Source organism: Mizuhopecten yessoensis, unplaced genomic scaffold, assembly GCF_002113885.1.
Source record: "Mizuhopecten yessoensis strain PY_sf001 unplaced genomic scaffold, ASM211388v2 scaffold716049, whole genome shotgun sequence".
NCBI lineage: Eukaryota > Metazoa > Mollusca > Bivalvia > Pectinida > Pectinidae > Mizuhopecten > Mizuhopecten yessoensis.
The window spans coordinates 13,474-28,815 of NW_018479922.1; the positions used below are offsets into that span (position 1 = coordinate 13,474).

Sequence of the window (15,342 nt, forward strand, 5' to 3'; positions counted from 1 at the left end):
ATTTACTTACAACATATAACACATATCAGAGCAATGAAAAGCTTAAGTTCGGGGTAATAAGCCCAATTTTCTAAACACACTTACTGCTATAGAAAGGTGTTAGCTGGAAACCAAACTGTCCTGTATATACAATATAGGGTCAAAATAAAGGAATAAATCCAGTTCTGATCTTACAGTAAATATACTGAGCTTATTGCAGAAACAACTGAAATATGATAAAATTAAGTGTTTAGTAGAGGATTTGATTAGAGAACAGGTTGATGGAACACCACTCTGCCACTGAGGCAACCTGTGACCAGCAAGGGATGAGTGGGTGAGAACTTACATGTCAGAACATTGTTAGTATGAGACATACAGGACCCTAACTCATAAAGTTTTACCGGAGCCTTGGGCACTACTTCACATAACTCGCTACACTGGGAGTCAAAAGTTAGTAATCGTACACCAAAGCCAAAAGGGGAGCACACCATTCGGCCAGTGGAGCTAAAACACAACTCCTTGATGAAGCCACGTCCAACATTCGGTTCATCTGCATAATACAACAGTCGTTTTTCACAAGGAAACTGTAACGGACTTTCGTCTTCTGATATGTCACTAACTCCCTCACTGTGATTGAACTGGAATACTTGTCTTCTCGGACCTGAACCAAACACAATAGTGAGAATGTCACTTATGGCTCGCCTTGCTTCCAGTTCGTCTGGACTGTCTGTGTGCGGGGAGTCACTTAAACGACTGTTTTCGTCCTGGTCTGGATCAGAGATTTCCCCGTCCTCCTGCTGTGGTTCATCTCTGTCCTCCTGATGGTCCATCCTTATAACTACTGTGTCCCCGACATCACTGTCTGTATCTGATAACGGGGAGCCTGGAGACTCTGTGTCGTGTTGAATATTTGATATTAGCCTAGAATTTGACAAATTTGGCGAGGAAATATGGGCAGTAACTCCTGTCCTTGAAATGTTCACGGTACTCCTAGCGCGGGAATTTGTAATGCGCAAACGAGTCCTCACAGGAACCTCCTCTCCTGACTGATCTGACTCATAGTCCAGCACCCCACGTCTTTGGTGGTGGACCAACGCAGGGTGGTTTGATTGCCTCACTCTGGGTGACCAAGGGCGCACTGGTGACAGGGGAGGACTGGTCGAACCACAATTTTTACGAGTGTCTGATGGATCTTTGGCACTGGAATCTTCTGAATCTTCCTTACCATCCTGCACATCATGAATACAAGTCCACTACAAAATAAATAGAATGTCATTTCAAATTCTATAAGTGTAATGAAGATTTTTTTTACAATCTGTATGCAATCTTGAGGATTTTAACCGGAAATCAGAAATAAGTTCAATATCGTGCTACAAAGAAACAAACTATATAAACGCCTGCCAAAAAGGTCACATGACTTTGGACACATGCTCCATCAATGACCGAGAGTCATACTCAATCGAACGCAATTAATGGCGATATAGCTTGGAAAGAAAATATACTTTTAATATTAATTAACAATTCAGAAATTTAAAAAAAAATCAACAAAAACCTTCTAGTCCACTTAAACTTTCTATGCTGGACTGTATACCCAGATAGTACATACCTACTTGACTCCAGGTTTTTACACAGATTTGTGTCTACACAACACTAATCGGAGTTCTAAGAAGCACATACCATTACTCTTCTTTACTCCTGTCCAAGCTTGTGCACTTAGGTTAAACAGCACAAACCAACTTACCTACAAGTTTCTGTCCCAGCTTCAGTTTTTGGACAATACACACCACTCACCTCAGGATTTCTATCCCAGCTCGTGTTCCTCGATAGAACACACCAACTTACCTCTGAATTTCTGCCCCGACTTGTGTTCCTCGACAGTTCACACCTACTTACCTCTAAACTTCTGTCCCAGCTTGTGTTCCTCGACAGTACACACCAACTTACCTCTGAATTTCTGTCCCAGCTCGTGTTCCTCGACAGTTCACACCAACTTACCTCTGAATTTCTGCCACGGCTTGTGTTACTTGACAATACACACCAACTTACCTCTGAATTTCTGTCCCAGCTTGTGTTCCTCGACAGTACACACCAACTTACATCGGAATTTCTGCCCCGGCTTGTGTTCCTCGACAGTTCACACCTACTTACCTCGGAACTTCTGTCCCAGCTTATGTTACTTGACAGTACACACCTACTTACCTCTGAATTTCTGCCACGGCTTGTGTTCCTCGACAGTACACACCAACTTACCTCTGAACTTCTGTCCCAGCTTGTGTTACTTGACAGTACACACTAACTTACCTCTGAATTTCTGTCCCGGCTTGTGTTCCTCGACAGGACACACCAACTTACCTCTGAACTTCCGTCCCAGCTTGTGTTCCTCGACAGTACACACCTACTTACCTCTGAATTTCGGCCACGGCTTGTGTTCCTCGACAGTACACACCTACTTACCTCTGAACTTCTGTTCCGGCTTGTGTTACTTGACAGTACACACCAACTTACCTATGTACTTCTGTCCCGGCTTGTGTTCCTCGACAGTACACACCAACTTACCTCTATACTTCTGTCCCAGCTTCTGTTACTTGACAGTACACACCTACTTACCTCTGAATTTCTGTCCCGGCTTGTGTTACTTGACAGTACACACCAACTTACCTATGAACTTCTGTCCCGGCTTGTGTTCCTCGACAGTACACACCAAATTACCTCTATACTTCTGTCCCAGCTTCTGTTACTTGACGGTACACACCTACTTACCTCTGAATTTCTGTCCCGGCTTGTGTTCCTAGACAGTACACACCAACTTACCTCTGTACTTCTGTCCCGGCTTGTGTTCCTGGACAGTTCACACCTACTTACCTCTGAACTTCTGTCCCAGCTCGTGTACCTCGACAGTACACACCAACTTACCTCTGAACTTCTGTCCCAGCTTGTGTTCCTCGACAGTACACACCAACTTACCTCTGAATTTCTGTCCCGGCTTGTGTTACTTGACAGTACACACCAACTTACCTCTATACTTCTGTCCCGGCTTCTGTTACTTGATAGTACACACCAACTTACCTCTGAATTTCTGTCCCGGCTTGTGTTACTTGACAGTACACACCAACTTACCTCTGTACTTCTGTCCCGGCTTGTGTTCCTAGACAGTACACACCAACTTACCTCTGTACTTCTGTCCCGGCTTGTGTTCCTGGACAGTTCACACCTACTTACCTCTGAACTTCTGTCTCGGCTTGTGTTCCTTGATAGTACACACCAACTTACCTCTGAACTTCTGTCCCAGCTTGTGTACCTTGACAGTACACACCAACTTACCTCTGAACTTCTGTCCCAGCTTGTGTTCCTCGACAGTACACACCAACTTACCTCTGAATTTCTGTCCCAGCTTATGTTACTTGACAGTACACACCAATTTACCTCTGTACTTCTGTCTCGGCTTGTGTTCCTTGATAGTACACACCAACTTACCTCTGAATTTCTGTCCCAGCTTATGTTACTTGACAGTTCACACCTACTTACCTCTGAACTTCTGTCTCGGCTTGTGTTCCTTGATAATACACACCAACTTACCTCTGAACTTCTGTCCCAGCTTGTGTACCTCGACAGTACACACCAACTTACCTCTGAACTTCTGTCCCGGCTTGTGTTCCTCGACAGTACACACCAACCCTGAGGATGTACCTAAAACAGTCAAATACTTCAGTTATCAATATTTAAATGAAACGTCTATTTCCACAACCATGAATAATTTGTTTCATCATGAAAAAAAAGCCTTATTTTGATACTGAGAATACAAATGATGTTCACAGAACTACTACCTAACAAGCTTGTATCTATATCAACAACTGGGAGCTTAACCAATCAGGAGTAAACTCATATAGCAGAATTTACTCCTTACACATGTATATTAAGTGAAGTATAACATTGGAATGTGTTTGTAATGGATCTACATGATGTCTAAGTTTGTGTGAGTGTATATAAGTACCAGTAGACACACAATTTATAGGTTCCAACCTTTATAATTTGAGAAACGAACATATTTATGCATACACACCAAAAACAAGAGGTCCATTGGACCTGTATCGCTCACCTGGTTTTATATTTTAGTAATTACAACTGAATGCATTAGTACATCTTTATATGAAATTTCCTCAAAAACCAGACAAGATCTATGTTCTAACCCAACTGGGACCACAATATCTGACTTTCAACTAATCAGAAGCCTCCATTGAGTTGCCATGTTAACAGATTTTGAAATAAGTAACATGTCATATTACAGGGTGTAATTAGACAATACTTTAATTTTCATTCAACTATAAGCTTTTATAAACCTAGAAACCAATTTTTAACAATTTATGAAAACTACACCATAGAATATGATAATCTAGCTGTACAGTAGCATTTCTTAGGACCGCAGGGGTCCAATCAACTTCATTCAATTAAGAAATGTTTTGTTCTTCCTCAATAATATTTTTGATCAAATTTTGTACAATCCACTCAGGCAATTAGGGGGTATTAGCGTCTTAAAGCAAAATATCAGATAATTTTCCTGTTTCCCAAACAAGTCTCATTTATTTAGGAAATGATTGCCCTCCCCCAATGAAGTTTCAGAGCAAATTTGGTTGAAATTCTCACTGGTGTTAAGTAGGAGATGAGTTTTAAAACAAATTTAGCTAAGTTCCCCTTCAGGCCCCCCCCCCCCCCCCCCGGCCTCTTTTGTCGAACCAACCTCACTTATTTAAGAAATGATTGCCCTCTCCTAGTGATGCTTCAGATTAAATTTGGTTGAAATCCTCTTTGGCATTTAGGAGGAAACAGGTTTTAAAGAAGAAGTTGACGACGGACAAGGGACGCTGCGCCACGGCACTACACCACCATAGCTAGCTTTACTAGCGTTAATGAGTATATTCTAAGAAATATTTTACTGTAGAGTATTTCTAAAAGTATTTGTCTGATTTCATATGATTACATGCAAATCATCAAATGTTGCATGAATCTTTCTATTGTAGATTTTCAAATCAACAAAAACAAGCCAGGTAAGAAACTGATACGGCCATACAGGACCATGATGGAGGACTGACCTGTAACGATGCAATCACACTGGCCTTGTTGCCCATGGGCCAATCGTTGATAACTTCTACTTGGTTTCTTTTTTTATTTGACCCTGCTCCAGCATGATTCTCTATCAGTTGTCTAAACTGATACGGTGAAAATATAACAAGGTCCTCTGCTAAAGTTGAGAGGTCAAGGTTGTGAATTAAAAGAATGTGCCCATTGTCTGTTGATACAAAAAGCTTTGTTCCATCTGGACTCAACTTTGACCTCATCAGCGGTTTATAATTAAACACTTTCTTTCCTTTAGCTCCATCTTCAGAGTAACTACAACAAGAAGATTTGTAAACATTTTACATATAAATTTGATAAAGAAAATAATATTTTACTTATAATCTTAATGTAAACAAACTTTGACTATTTCACACCATGAAAATTGCAACAGGCTTCTATGAATGTTTCCACTGGAAAATCTACTAAAAGGAAATGACATCAGGCAAAATCTTCTACACCAATAGCTGATATTCAATTTTGCCAAAAGAAGTGTCACCTGAACAACAACAAATGTGTAAATAGGCACCTGCTATCTAGATTTAAAACAAGTTGATACCCTGGCTATCAAATGTTTCACTTTATTTTTTTATGTATGTCGGGTGTAATTACTTACCTGTTAATATCCCAGGTGAAAATACTGCCATCAAATCCAGATGACACAAGAAGGTCTTTATTGCTGGCATACTCCACGTTTTTTACCCAACTCGAGTGGCCATTCAGATTCTGAAGTTTGTATTTTAAGTATCGGGTATCCCACAAGGCTATAGTGCTGTCATCAGAACAAGTAGCTAACACCCTCGTGTCCAGAAATCTGAAACAGGAATGTACAGTTTACACAATTGGTTTATTGATGTAATTATCCTCTTATTTAAGCATTTGGTTCCGACAAAATTGCACAGTCATGGACATCTATTATGATGTATCATGACAGAGAAAAAAATCCAGAAAAATGGAGTGAATTTTTCTATAGAACTTTAACAGGTCTTAAAGTGGTAGTTGAGTCGACATACTTTACTGAATGTTTTGACAACAAGAAACCTACTTGACACTGGTGAAAAAACTGCTGATATACGGCCAAAATAATAACTTTGTTTCCGCTATCATCCTCAGAAATAGTAGGGTAGGTAGGTAGGCAATTTCTGTATTTTGGAAAATATTTTACTATGCTTATATAGAGCATGAGTTCTGACTTTATCAGTACATATCACTAAATGCCAATTAAAACTTCAGGGTAGGCACAAATATCAAGGAACGGTAGGTTTGGCGGAAGCAAAACATTTTTTTATTTGGCCTAAATCGTATGTGTAGTATACTTGTAGATGAGTAACAACAGAGATACATACTTGACACAGTTTGTGTAGTATACTTGTAGATGAGTAATAACACAGATACACGATACATACTTGACACAGTTGACACAGTCAAGGTGAGCTTTTTCTTTGTAGCCACACAGCTTTCCATTGAAGGGATCAAACAACAGGATGCCTTTTCCCTCACAAGCAGCTGCCAGTACTGATCTGTAATCAAACAAAATATCACACTTATATAACATCCAAAATAACCTTTATTGTAAAAGGTAATAAGGGATGTAAGTTTATGCGAAAATATTGAGAGTTGGGAAAGAAATATAAGGATCAATGTATCGTACTTGTTCCCCACACAGAAAAACATGTTGGACACAACCCTGCATAGGTATTAATCCTGCATATGGTTAATAGTTACCGCTTACAGTAACATTTTAACGGTTTTATTACTCAAATTACAGAGGAATATTCTCTCCGATTCACCAGTTGCCATATGATTGACATCACACAAGAACCCTGGTATTGGAAATGGTGGTTATCTGCTACCCAATAAAACGTGTTCAACACAAAACATACCCGTCAGGAGAAAAGTCGAAGTTGAATATGCCCCCTTGGTGAGTGTTGAGAGAGCTTCCTGATGATTCCCAAGTGTGGAGAGGTTTGATGGCCGAATATAGCCCAGCAGTCACTTGGTTTGATTCCCCTGGAGTATTTGGTAATCCAAGTTGCCGCCTACCCTGCCAACGCCACGGACAAAAAACGTTCGATCCCCCTTTAGTTGTTGAAAACGAATAGCCATTACTGACAGGTTTCATGCTGCTAATTACAAATAACTACACAGGACATCACTTTTTGTTTTGATCCATTTCCATGATGGTAATTTCTTCCCATTTACGTAGAGAGTTCTTCTCACGGGAGGTAATTCATTTTTTTTTTATCTCAGTGCACAATAATGAAATGAAGTAGTAACAACACTGTCTGATGGTGGTAAATAACACCATAGATGAATGATGGTATTAAACATGTTTATTAAGATAAAATAGAGCTCGAGGGGGCACAATAGATAATTATATTTCATTATTTGAAAATAGCATAAGTTTAGTCAACGTTTAAACATGTTACGCTGCAGTACATGCAGTAGGCCTTACAGAACAAAAATTACAAGAAAAGTCAACGGTAGGTATTTTGAGACAGAAATAAGACGTTTTCGATGTTTGTGATGTCGATGTTTTTTGTTTAAAATTTATAGATGCATAAATATTTATAAATGTTGCATTGGGGAAAACGGGCAAGTTCACGATCGGTCCATTGTTTTTGTAAAGATCGTTTGGCAGTATGGCATTTAACATTGTTGTATACGTCAATGGTATGCCTTATAGCTTCCTAGGACGCATTTTGATAAAATGGATGTCCCTTCATTTAAACCAGGTTATACAGCCCTAAGTCAACCAAGATATGATACATGTATGGCTGGTGGTCAAACTTGACGTCGTTGTCGAACTGGGAGGGTTCAGTGGCCCTGATTAAAAATACGTTTCATTCCTGAATCCTGTCGCTACGAGAGAAGCTCTACTGTGATAGTCGATGTTGACACTATTTACAGACTTTTATTGATAAGATTTCAACGTCCGTGATTTCCTTCCATTTCAATTACAATTTTTCAACATAAGTGGGACCCGTGCCCTCTAGCCCCGGAGTCCGCCACTGGCGTTTATACAAAATGGCAATCTGAAATTTGTTTGCGTTCGTGTTGAAATTTTGTTTCTCTGACAACTCAAAAGTTGCCATCGCAATTTTTTAAACTATACATTCACATGTAATAAATTAGATAGTTTTTACATGTGATGCGGTATATCAGACGAAAAACTTTGATAAATTAATAGATTTTTGGTTCCGTTTCGTTTTCCCCAATTGGGGCCCCTGTCATTGATTCTTTACGATTTTTACGTTTTCAGTCCAATTTTTCGAATAAACCGAGGAAGTTAGAATGAAATTCATTTCACCTGATACTTTTTTGGAAAAAACATGTGAAAGAATTTCTTTGCAAGGCAATTTAACTCTAGAAATTTAACTTCTTTCAAAACCAGTATGACATCTTACCTCAGCATCCATCGTTGTCGTCATCATTGTTTACGTTGGTGATGGAAGATCGGCAATCATCGGAACGGTGCATCCGAAAGTTAATAAGCCGCCATTGTTATGAAAAAACTCGTACCGAGATGGAATTGTTTTCTGGTTTTCATGCCATATGATCGCGATTTTCGACCTCAAACAGGCATGAATGGTTAAGTTTTTAGGGAATGTAAACATATCAAGAATAATTTTGAAGATATTTTTTTTCACCCAATACTCGTTTCATATTACTTTAATACTATGGAACGCCAAATGATTGAAGATAGGTATAATTAATTGAAGAAAGGTTCAATTCAATTGTATCTAACGTTACAACTGAAATGTACCTATCTCCAATTGAATTCATCTTCATCTTCTACGCTTCCTCCGTCGATTACCGTCGATTACGGAAGTCGGTCTTGTGCTTGTGCATTAATTATTATGTAACGTTACAGTTATTTTTTATTATATTTTTGCTATTTTATATTTTTTGTAATTGAACCTGTCTTCAATTGAATTGTACCTTTCTTCAAGTATTTACGTTTGACTTTATCTCATCTCAATGACGTAAGTACCACTTCAATTATTTACGTTTGACTTGATCTCATCTCAATGACGTAAGCACCACTTCATTTATTTACGTTTGACTTGATCTCACCTCAATGACATAAGTACCACTTCATTTATTTACGTTTGACTTCATCTCATCTCAATGACGTAAGTACCACTTCAATTATTTACGGTGACTTGATCTCGTCTCAATGATGTAAGTACCACTTCAATTGTTTACCTTTGACTTGATCTCATCTCAATGACATAAGTACCACTTCACTTATTTACGTTTGACTTGATCTCATCTCAATGGCGTAAGTACCACTTCAATTATTTACGTTTGACTTGATCTCATCTCAATGACGTAAGTACCACTTCAATTATTTACGGTGACTTGATCTCATCTCAATGATGTAAGTACCACTTCAATTGTTTACCTTTGACTTGATCTCATCTCAATGACATAAGTACCACTTCAATTATTTACGTTTGACTCGATCTCATCTCAATGAAGTAAGTACCACTTCAATTATTTACGTTTTACTTGATCTCATCTCAATGACGTAAGTACCACTTCAATTATTTACGGTGACTTAATCTCATCTCAATGATGTAAGTACCACTTCAATTGTTTACCTTTGACTTGCTCTCATCTCAATGACGTACCACTTCAATTATTTACGTTTGACTTGATCACATCTCAATGACGTACCACTTCAATTATTTACGTTTGACCTGATCTCATCTCAATGACGTAAGTACCACTTCAATTATTTACGTTTGACTTGATCTCATGTCAAAGACGTAAGTACCACTTCAATTATTTACGTTAAACTTGATCTCATCTCAATGATGTCAATTTGGCGTTCCATAGGACACCAGTATAACGTATAGAATATTCCTATTGTTTGAATCATGATTTGATATCGCCGGTTTTTTTTTGTTGTCTATACACTTAATCAGCAATGCTTCTCCTCTATACAGAAGACAGCTGAGCAACCTAAAATTGTAATGGTTTACTCAATAGACACAAATTAGTGAATCAGGGCAAAATACAATGAAGTCTTTCAGATATAGAATAATACCAAAAGATATATTCGTTCCTGTTCCGTAAAATGTCACATGAAAAATGTTAGCTTCAATCCCATTTTTAATTCAACAATGTTATTGACTTTTTAAAAAGCGTGGAGTCCGGACTTGGATATGACCAGACATTGATTACGTGTATCACAGTGGTGGCTGTTCCCAAAATACCCGTATGTCCAAGCCGATGTGATGTGATATGTGTAAGTACGGATAACTTATATAGGACAATACACATAATATGATACTGTTAGGTCCTAATCTTGTTAAGTTTACGTCACAAATCAAAAAACATTTTTTTTTACAATTATTAAATTAAAAGATACAAATGATTTTATTATGAGTACGACTAGATCTAAAGTATAGTGCAGACCGGCTGGTTATATTTAAATCGGCTAATGAGTTGACTAATTATACGTTTGTCACTCTCCATCAATGATCAAGGGCTACAGGTGATGTCACTTCCTTACGTAAGTTCCACTAGTAACCGCGGTAAGCTTTGTAAGATACAATTTAAAAACGTGTGTATTTCAACTTTCTTGCATTTTCATCCAAACAAAATGAAAACATCAAAATGACTATATAAGCATTATTATGAAATTTCATTATCGATATCCAGGGGTTACGCTCATGTCATAGCAAAATTGAAGGCTCGGTGTGCGTCACCTTGTTGATGAGACAAGAAGACTAGTTCGATCCTTTGATATACATCAAAAGAATCTCGCGGTCACGTAACGGTAAAAAATGACAGGCTTTGAAGTCGGACGTCTCTCCTTTGTAATCTTCAAAGGACAGGTATCAACCTAGCGATTGGTCAGATTTTTGTATCCGAGACCAATCAAACAGCGTTCTTCGTGCCTTCAATTTTACTATGACATATATTCCAGGGGTGCAGAGAGCGAAAGTGAGCGTAACCCCTGGATTTTGAGGATGATGAAACTTAGGCAAGTTGCCTTTTTGATAAATAGACCCATATCGCTCAAAAGTTTCCGTTAATTGGACGATAATATATTTTGTTAGTATTGCATGTCACTAAATGATGTATTTAATTAGTTCGATAATGAATTTCCTAATGTAAGCTTTGCATGATTAATAAAAAGAAACTTGCCCCACACCCTGTTGTGTTACAAACCTTACAAAGACGGAGTTGCCAAGAATTGTTTTTAGCTCTGCCAATTTCGATTTTAAGTATATGATACCTTATTCTCAGTTTCTTCGTTCAAAATTTAGTACCGACCAATACGATTCTTCTCTATATTATTCTTAATATAACTGTAAAGATTAGGTTATTAGTGCTATAAGTGTTATTCAGTTAACTATAAAAAATCTGTTTCAAACTCACTATGAATTAGGGATTTCTATTATTTTATACTTGGCATACAAAATTGTATTTTCATTTTATCATTTTTAAACGTAATTAATGTATGTATACCATGTGTATCAAACATTTATTCGAAAAGGCGGGGAAATTAGGATAAAGTTTGTCGACAGGTAATTACAATATTTGTCATGAAGGCGTCCGTTTGCGGGTTATCAGGATTTCTATGACGAAAGCGCCCGTTTGCAGGTTATCAGGATTTCTGTGATGATAGCGTCCGATTTCGGGTTATAAGGATTTCTGTGATGATGGCGTCCGTTTTCGGGTTATTAGGATTTCTGTAATGCTAGCGTCCGTTTTAGGGTTATTAGAATATTTGTGACGAAAGCGTCCGTTTTCGGGTTATTAGGATTTCTGTCATGAAGGCGTCCGTTTGCAGGTTATCAGGATTTCTATGACGAAAGCATCCGTTTTCGGGTTATTAGGGTTTCTGTGATGATAGCGTCCGATTTCGGGTTATAAGGATTTCTGTGATGATGGCGTCCGTTTTCGGGTTATTAGGATTTCTGTAATGCTAGCGTCCGTTTTAGGGTTATTAGAATATTTGTGATGAAAACGTCCGTTTTAGGGTTATTAGGATTTCTGTAATGAAAACGTCCGTTTGCAGGATATTAGGATTTCTGTGATGAAAACGTCCGTTTTCGGGATATTAGGATTTCTGTGATGAAAACGTCCGTTTAGGGGTTATTAGGATTTTTGTGATGAAAACGTCTGTTTGCAGGATATTAGAATTTCTATAATGCTAGCGTCCGTTTTGGGGTTATAAGGATTTCTATGACGAAAGCGTCCGATTTCGGGTTATAAGTATTTCTGTGTTGATAGCGTCCGTTTTCGGGTTATTAGAATTTCTGTAATGCTAGCGTCCGTTGTCGGGTTATAAGTAGTTCTGTGATGAAAACGACCGTTTTCGGGTTGTAAGGATTTTTTGTGATGAAAACGACCGTTTTGGGGTTATTAGGATTTTTGTGATGAAAACGTCCGTTTGCAGGATATTAGGATTTCTGTGATGAAAACGTCCGTTTTCGGAATATTAGGTTTTCTGTGATAAAAAACGTCAGTTTGCGGGTTATAAGGATTTTTTGTGGTGAAAACGTCCGTTTTAGGGTTATTAGGATTTTTGTGATGAAAACGTCCGTTTGCAGGATATTTGGATTTCTGTGATGTAAACGTCCGTTTTCGGAATATTAGGATTTCTGTGATGAAAATGTCCGTTTACGGGTTATAAGGATTTTTTGTGGTGAAAACGTGCGTTTTGGGGTTATTGGAATTTCTGTGATGAAAACGTCCGTTTACGGGTTATAAGGATTTTTTTGTGGTGAAAACGTCCGTTTTGGGGTTATTAGAATTTCTGTGATGAAAGCGTCCGTTTTCGGGATATTAGGATTTCTGTTATATAAAAGTGTCTGTTTGCGGGGTATTAGGATTTCTGTTAGAAAAGTGTCTGTTTGCGGGTTATTACGATTTCTAGGATGAAAAAGTCTGTGAGGAAGTTACTAGAATTTCTGTGATAAAAACGTATAGGTTTCCTATCAGAATTAATGGATGGAAAGCGATTCTAATGCTGATAAAAACGTTTCCTAAACGAAGTTATTGTTATTATTAGAATCACGAGCCTGCACATCGACAGAGAAGAAACCGTAACTACACAGGAGGAGGCAAAAATACATGCAGTTCGGAGAAATTACAGTGATAGTACATCATGGTTATTAAATATTCATGTAAAATTGGTTTGTCGTTGATTTATGAAACATTTTTTTCTTTTTGGGAAAAAATGATTCCCACAAAAAGAATGTGTTAATTTATCTTGTATATCTGTTATAGCACTTTTAATGGAGTATTGAGCAAAGTCCAGCACTTTCCCAAGTTATACATATTTTCAGTACTTTCAAGCAATGACTGCAGTAAACTCAACCACAATAGTCTGTGTGCTATATGAACGATTAAGGGTTCCCCATACTACTGAAAAGAAAAGTATACATTGCCCGAGTCTCCTGAGAATGTAATTAACAAAATATAATCAACAACAGTGTTCTGAATCTAGCTGGGCTAGACGTGAATTCGAACCCTTGACTTCAGACCGATAGACTATCGCCGTTACCCACCGAGCTAGCTGGTCAACGAAAGTGTGCTGGCCTTACTGTGTTACAGTTAACTCTACAAAACAAAATTAACGGCGGTCATTTACGAACAAGAGGCCTAGAGGGCCTGTATCGCTATCATACTGTACTACAAATATTTCCAAATATTGGCTGTCTCTAAGCAACAACCTTAAATGATAGAGTCCCATCCCTTTGTCCCCATTGGGTTGGGGACATCGGTTTAAACAACATTGAATCACATTTGGACAAGGACAATCTATATCAAATTAAATTTAGATAAAGCTATAGGATTAAAGTCCTTACCTACGACTCTTGGAAATTCAAAACAACCTGTTACAAGATTTTAACACAATTTACCACAGTGACCTTGAAAGTCTAACAAAGTCGTTCAGTTGAAAAAACTTGGAAGTCCTTAATCTCAAATATCACGACTCTATGTCTTTCACTTATTCAGAAGAAGCCGTTTGCAGTTTCTGCCATATTTAACCTCTGTGACCTTTAGAAGAAAAGGTTGAAGTCATTTTCATTCGCAAACTTTGTTGGGCTCTATCCAAAGAAGCCATCATCCAAGTTTTATGATTATATGCATTTCAATTCACCCCTGTGACCTTGAAAGTAGGTCAAGGTCATTTTCATTCTCATTCTTTGTCGTGCTCAATTCCAAGAAGCTTCCAGCCAAATATTAAGATTATATACCTTTCTGTCCTTCAGAATAAGTCGTTTTAAGTGTTTGACGCATTTCACCCCTGTGACATTGAAAGTAGGTCAAGGTCATTTTAGTTCTCAATCCTTAGCAGCTGTCAGGCAAACAATAAGATAATAAACCATCCAATTCTTCAGAGGAAGTTGTTTTTAAGTGTTTGACACATTTGACCCCAGTGATATTGAAAGTAGGACAAGTTCTTTTGCGTTCTCAAACTTTGTCAGGCTCCATCCACGGAAGCTACCAGCCAAATATTAAGATGCTTTACATAAGAAATGTTTGAAGCATTAGACACCCCTGCCACTTTGAAAGGTGGTCAAGGCCATTTTTTGTTCTCCAAATTTGTCTGGCTCCACCCCAAGAAGCTTCTAGCCAAATATGAAGATTCTTTACCTTTCAGTTCTTCAGGAGAATTCGTTTGACATTTTTGACCCCAGTGACCTTAAAAGTAGGTCAAGGTAATTTCCAAATTATTTCGGCTTCCATCCAAATATGAAGATTCTATACCTTTCAGTTGTTCAGAAGAAGTCGTTTGAAATATTTGACCCCCGTGACCTTGAAAGTTGGTTGAGGTAATTTTCATTCCAAATTGTGTAGGGCTCCATCCCAGGAAGCTACCAGCCAAATATTATAACTCTATGCTCCAAGATTATTCAGAAGGAGTCGTTTCAAGTATTTGACATATTTGACGCCAGTGACCTTGAAAACAGGTCAAGGTCATTTTCGTTCTAAAACTTTGTCTGGCTCCTACCAATGAAGCTTTTAGCCAAATATCAGGACTATAGGGGGACTGTCTATTCTTCAGAAGAGTTGTTTAAAAGAAAAGTTGAGGACTACGGATGGACGATAGACGCCAGCCCATGACATAAGCTCACTTGCTCTTTGTCGGTCCGAGTGACCTTGCTGCATCGTCCATAAATTTTTCCTTGTGAACACAATAACTTCAGTAAATATGAACCGATTTTGATGAAACTTTGTATGCAGCTTTGTATCAATGAGATCTTGGATGAGTTTGAATAA

At 38.1% G+C, this 15,342-nt stretch overlaps 1 protein-coding gene and 1 long non-coding RNA gene across 2 annotated transcripts; one reads left to right on the forward strand and one right to left on the reverse strand.

Annotated features, from left to right (window-relative positions):
* Window positions 1–224: 224 nt before the first annotated feature.
* On the reverse strand, window positions 225–7,284 carry LOC110441596 (DDB1- and CUL4-associated factor 10-like). The gene is made up of 6 exons (XM_021484789.1): window positions 6,972–7,284; window positions 6,495–6,608; window positions 5,705–5,902; window positions 5,067–5,364; window positions 3,607–3,666; window positions 225–1,232 (listed from the first exon to the last, which is right to left on the reverse strand). The coding sequence occupies exons 1-6, from the start codon at window positions 7,208–7,210 to the stop codon at window positions 246–248; spliced, it is 1,896 nt and encodes a 631-aa protein (XP_021340464.1). The 5' UTR covers window positions 7,211–7,284; the 3' UTR covers window positions 225–245.
* A 1,261-nt stretch (window positions 7,285–8,545) lies between these two features.
* LOC110441592 lies at window positions 8,546–13,212 on the forward strand. The gene is made up of 3 exons (XR_002461885.1): window positions 8,546–8,679; window positions 10,243–10,345; window positions 13,124–13,212. It is a non-coding gene; the product is annotated as an uncharacterized LOC110441592 (long non-coding RNA).
* Window positions 13,213–15,342: the final 2,130 nt, after the last annotated feature.

Coding starts and splice junctions, on each gene's coding strand:
- LOC110441596 (XM_021484789.1), bottom strand. CDS start 7,210: ATGAAACCTGTCAGTAATGGCTATTCGTTTTCAACAACTAAAGGGGGA. Junction 5,903..6,494: donor GACTGTGTCAACTGTGTCAA/GTATGTATCGTG, acceptor TTCCTGTTTCAG/ATTTCTGGACACGAGGGTGT. Junction 3,667..5,066: donor GTGTGATTGCATCGTTACAG/GTCAGTCCTCCA, acceptor TGACTGTTTTAG/GTACATCCTCAGGGTTGGTG.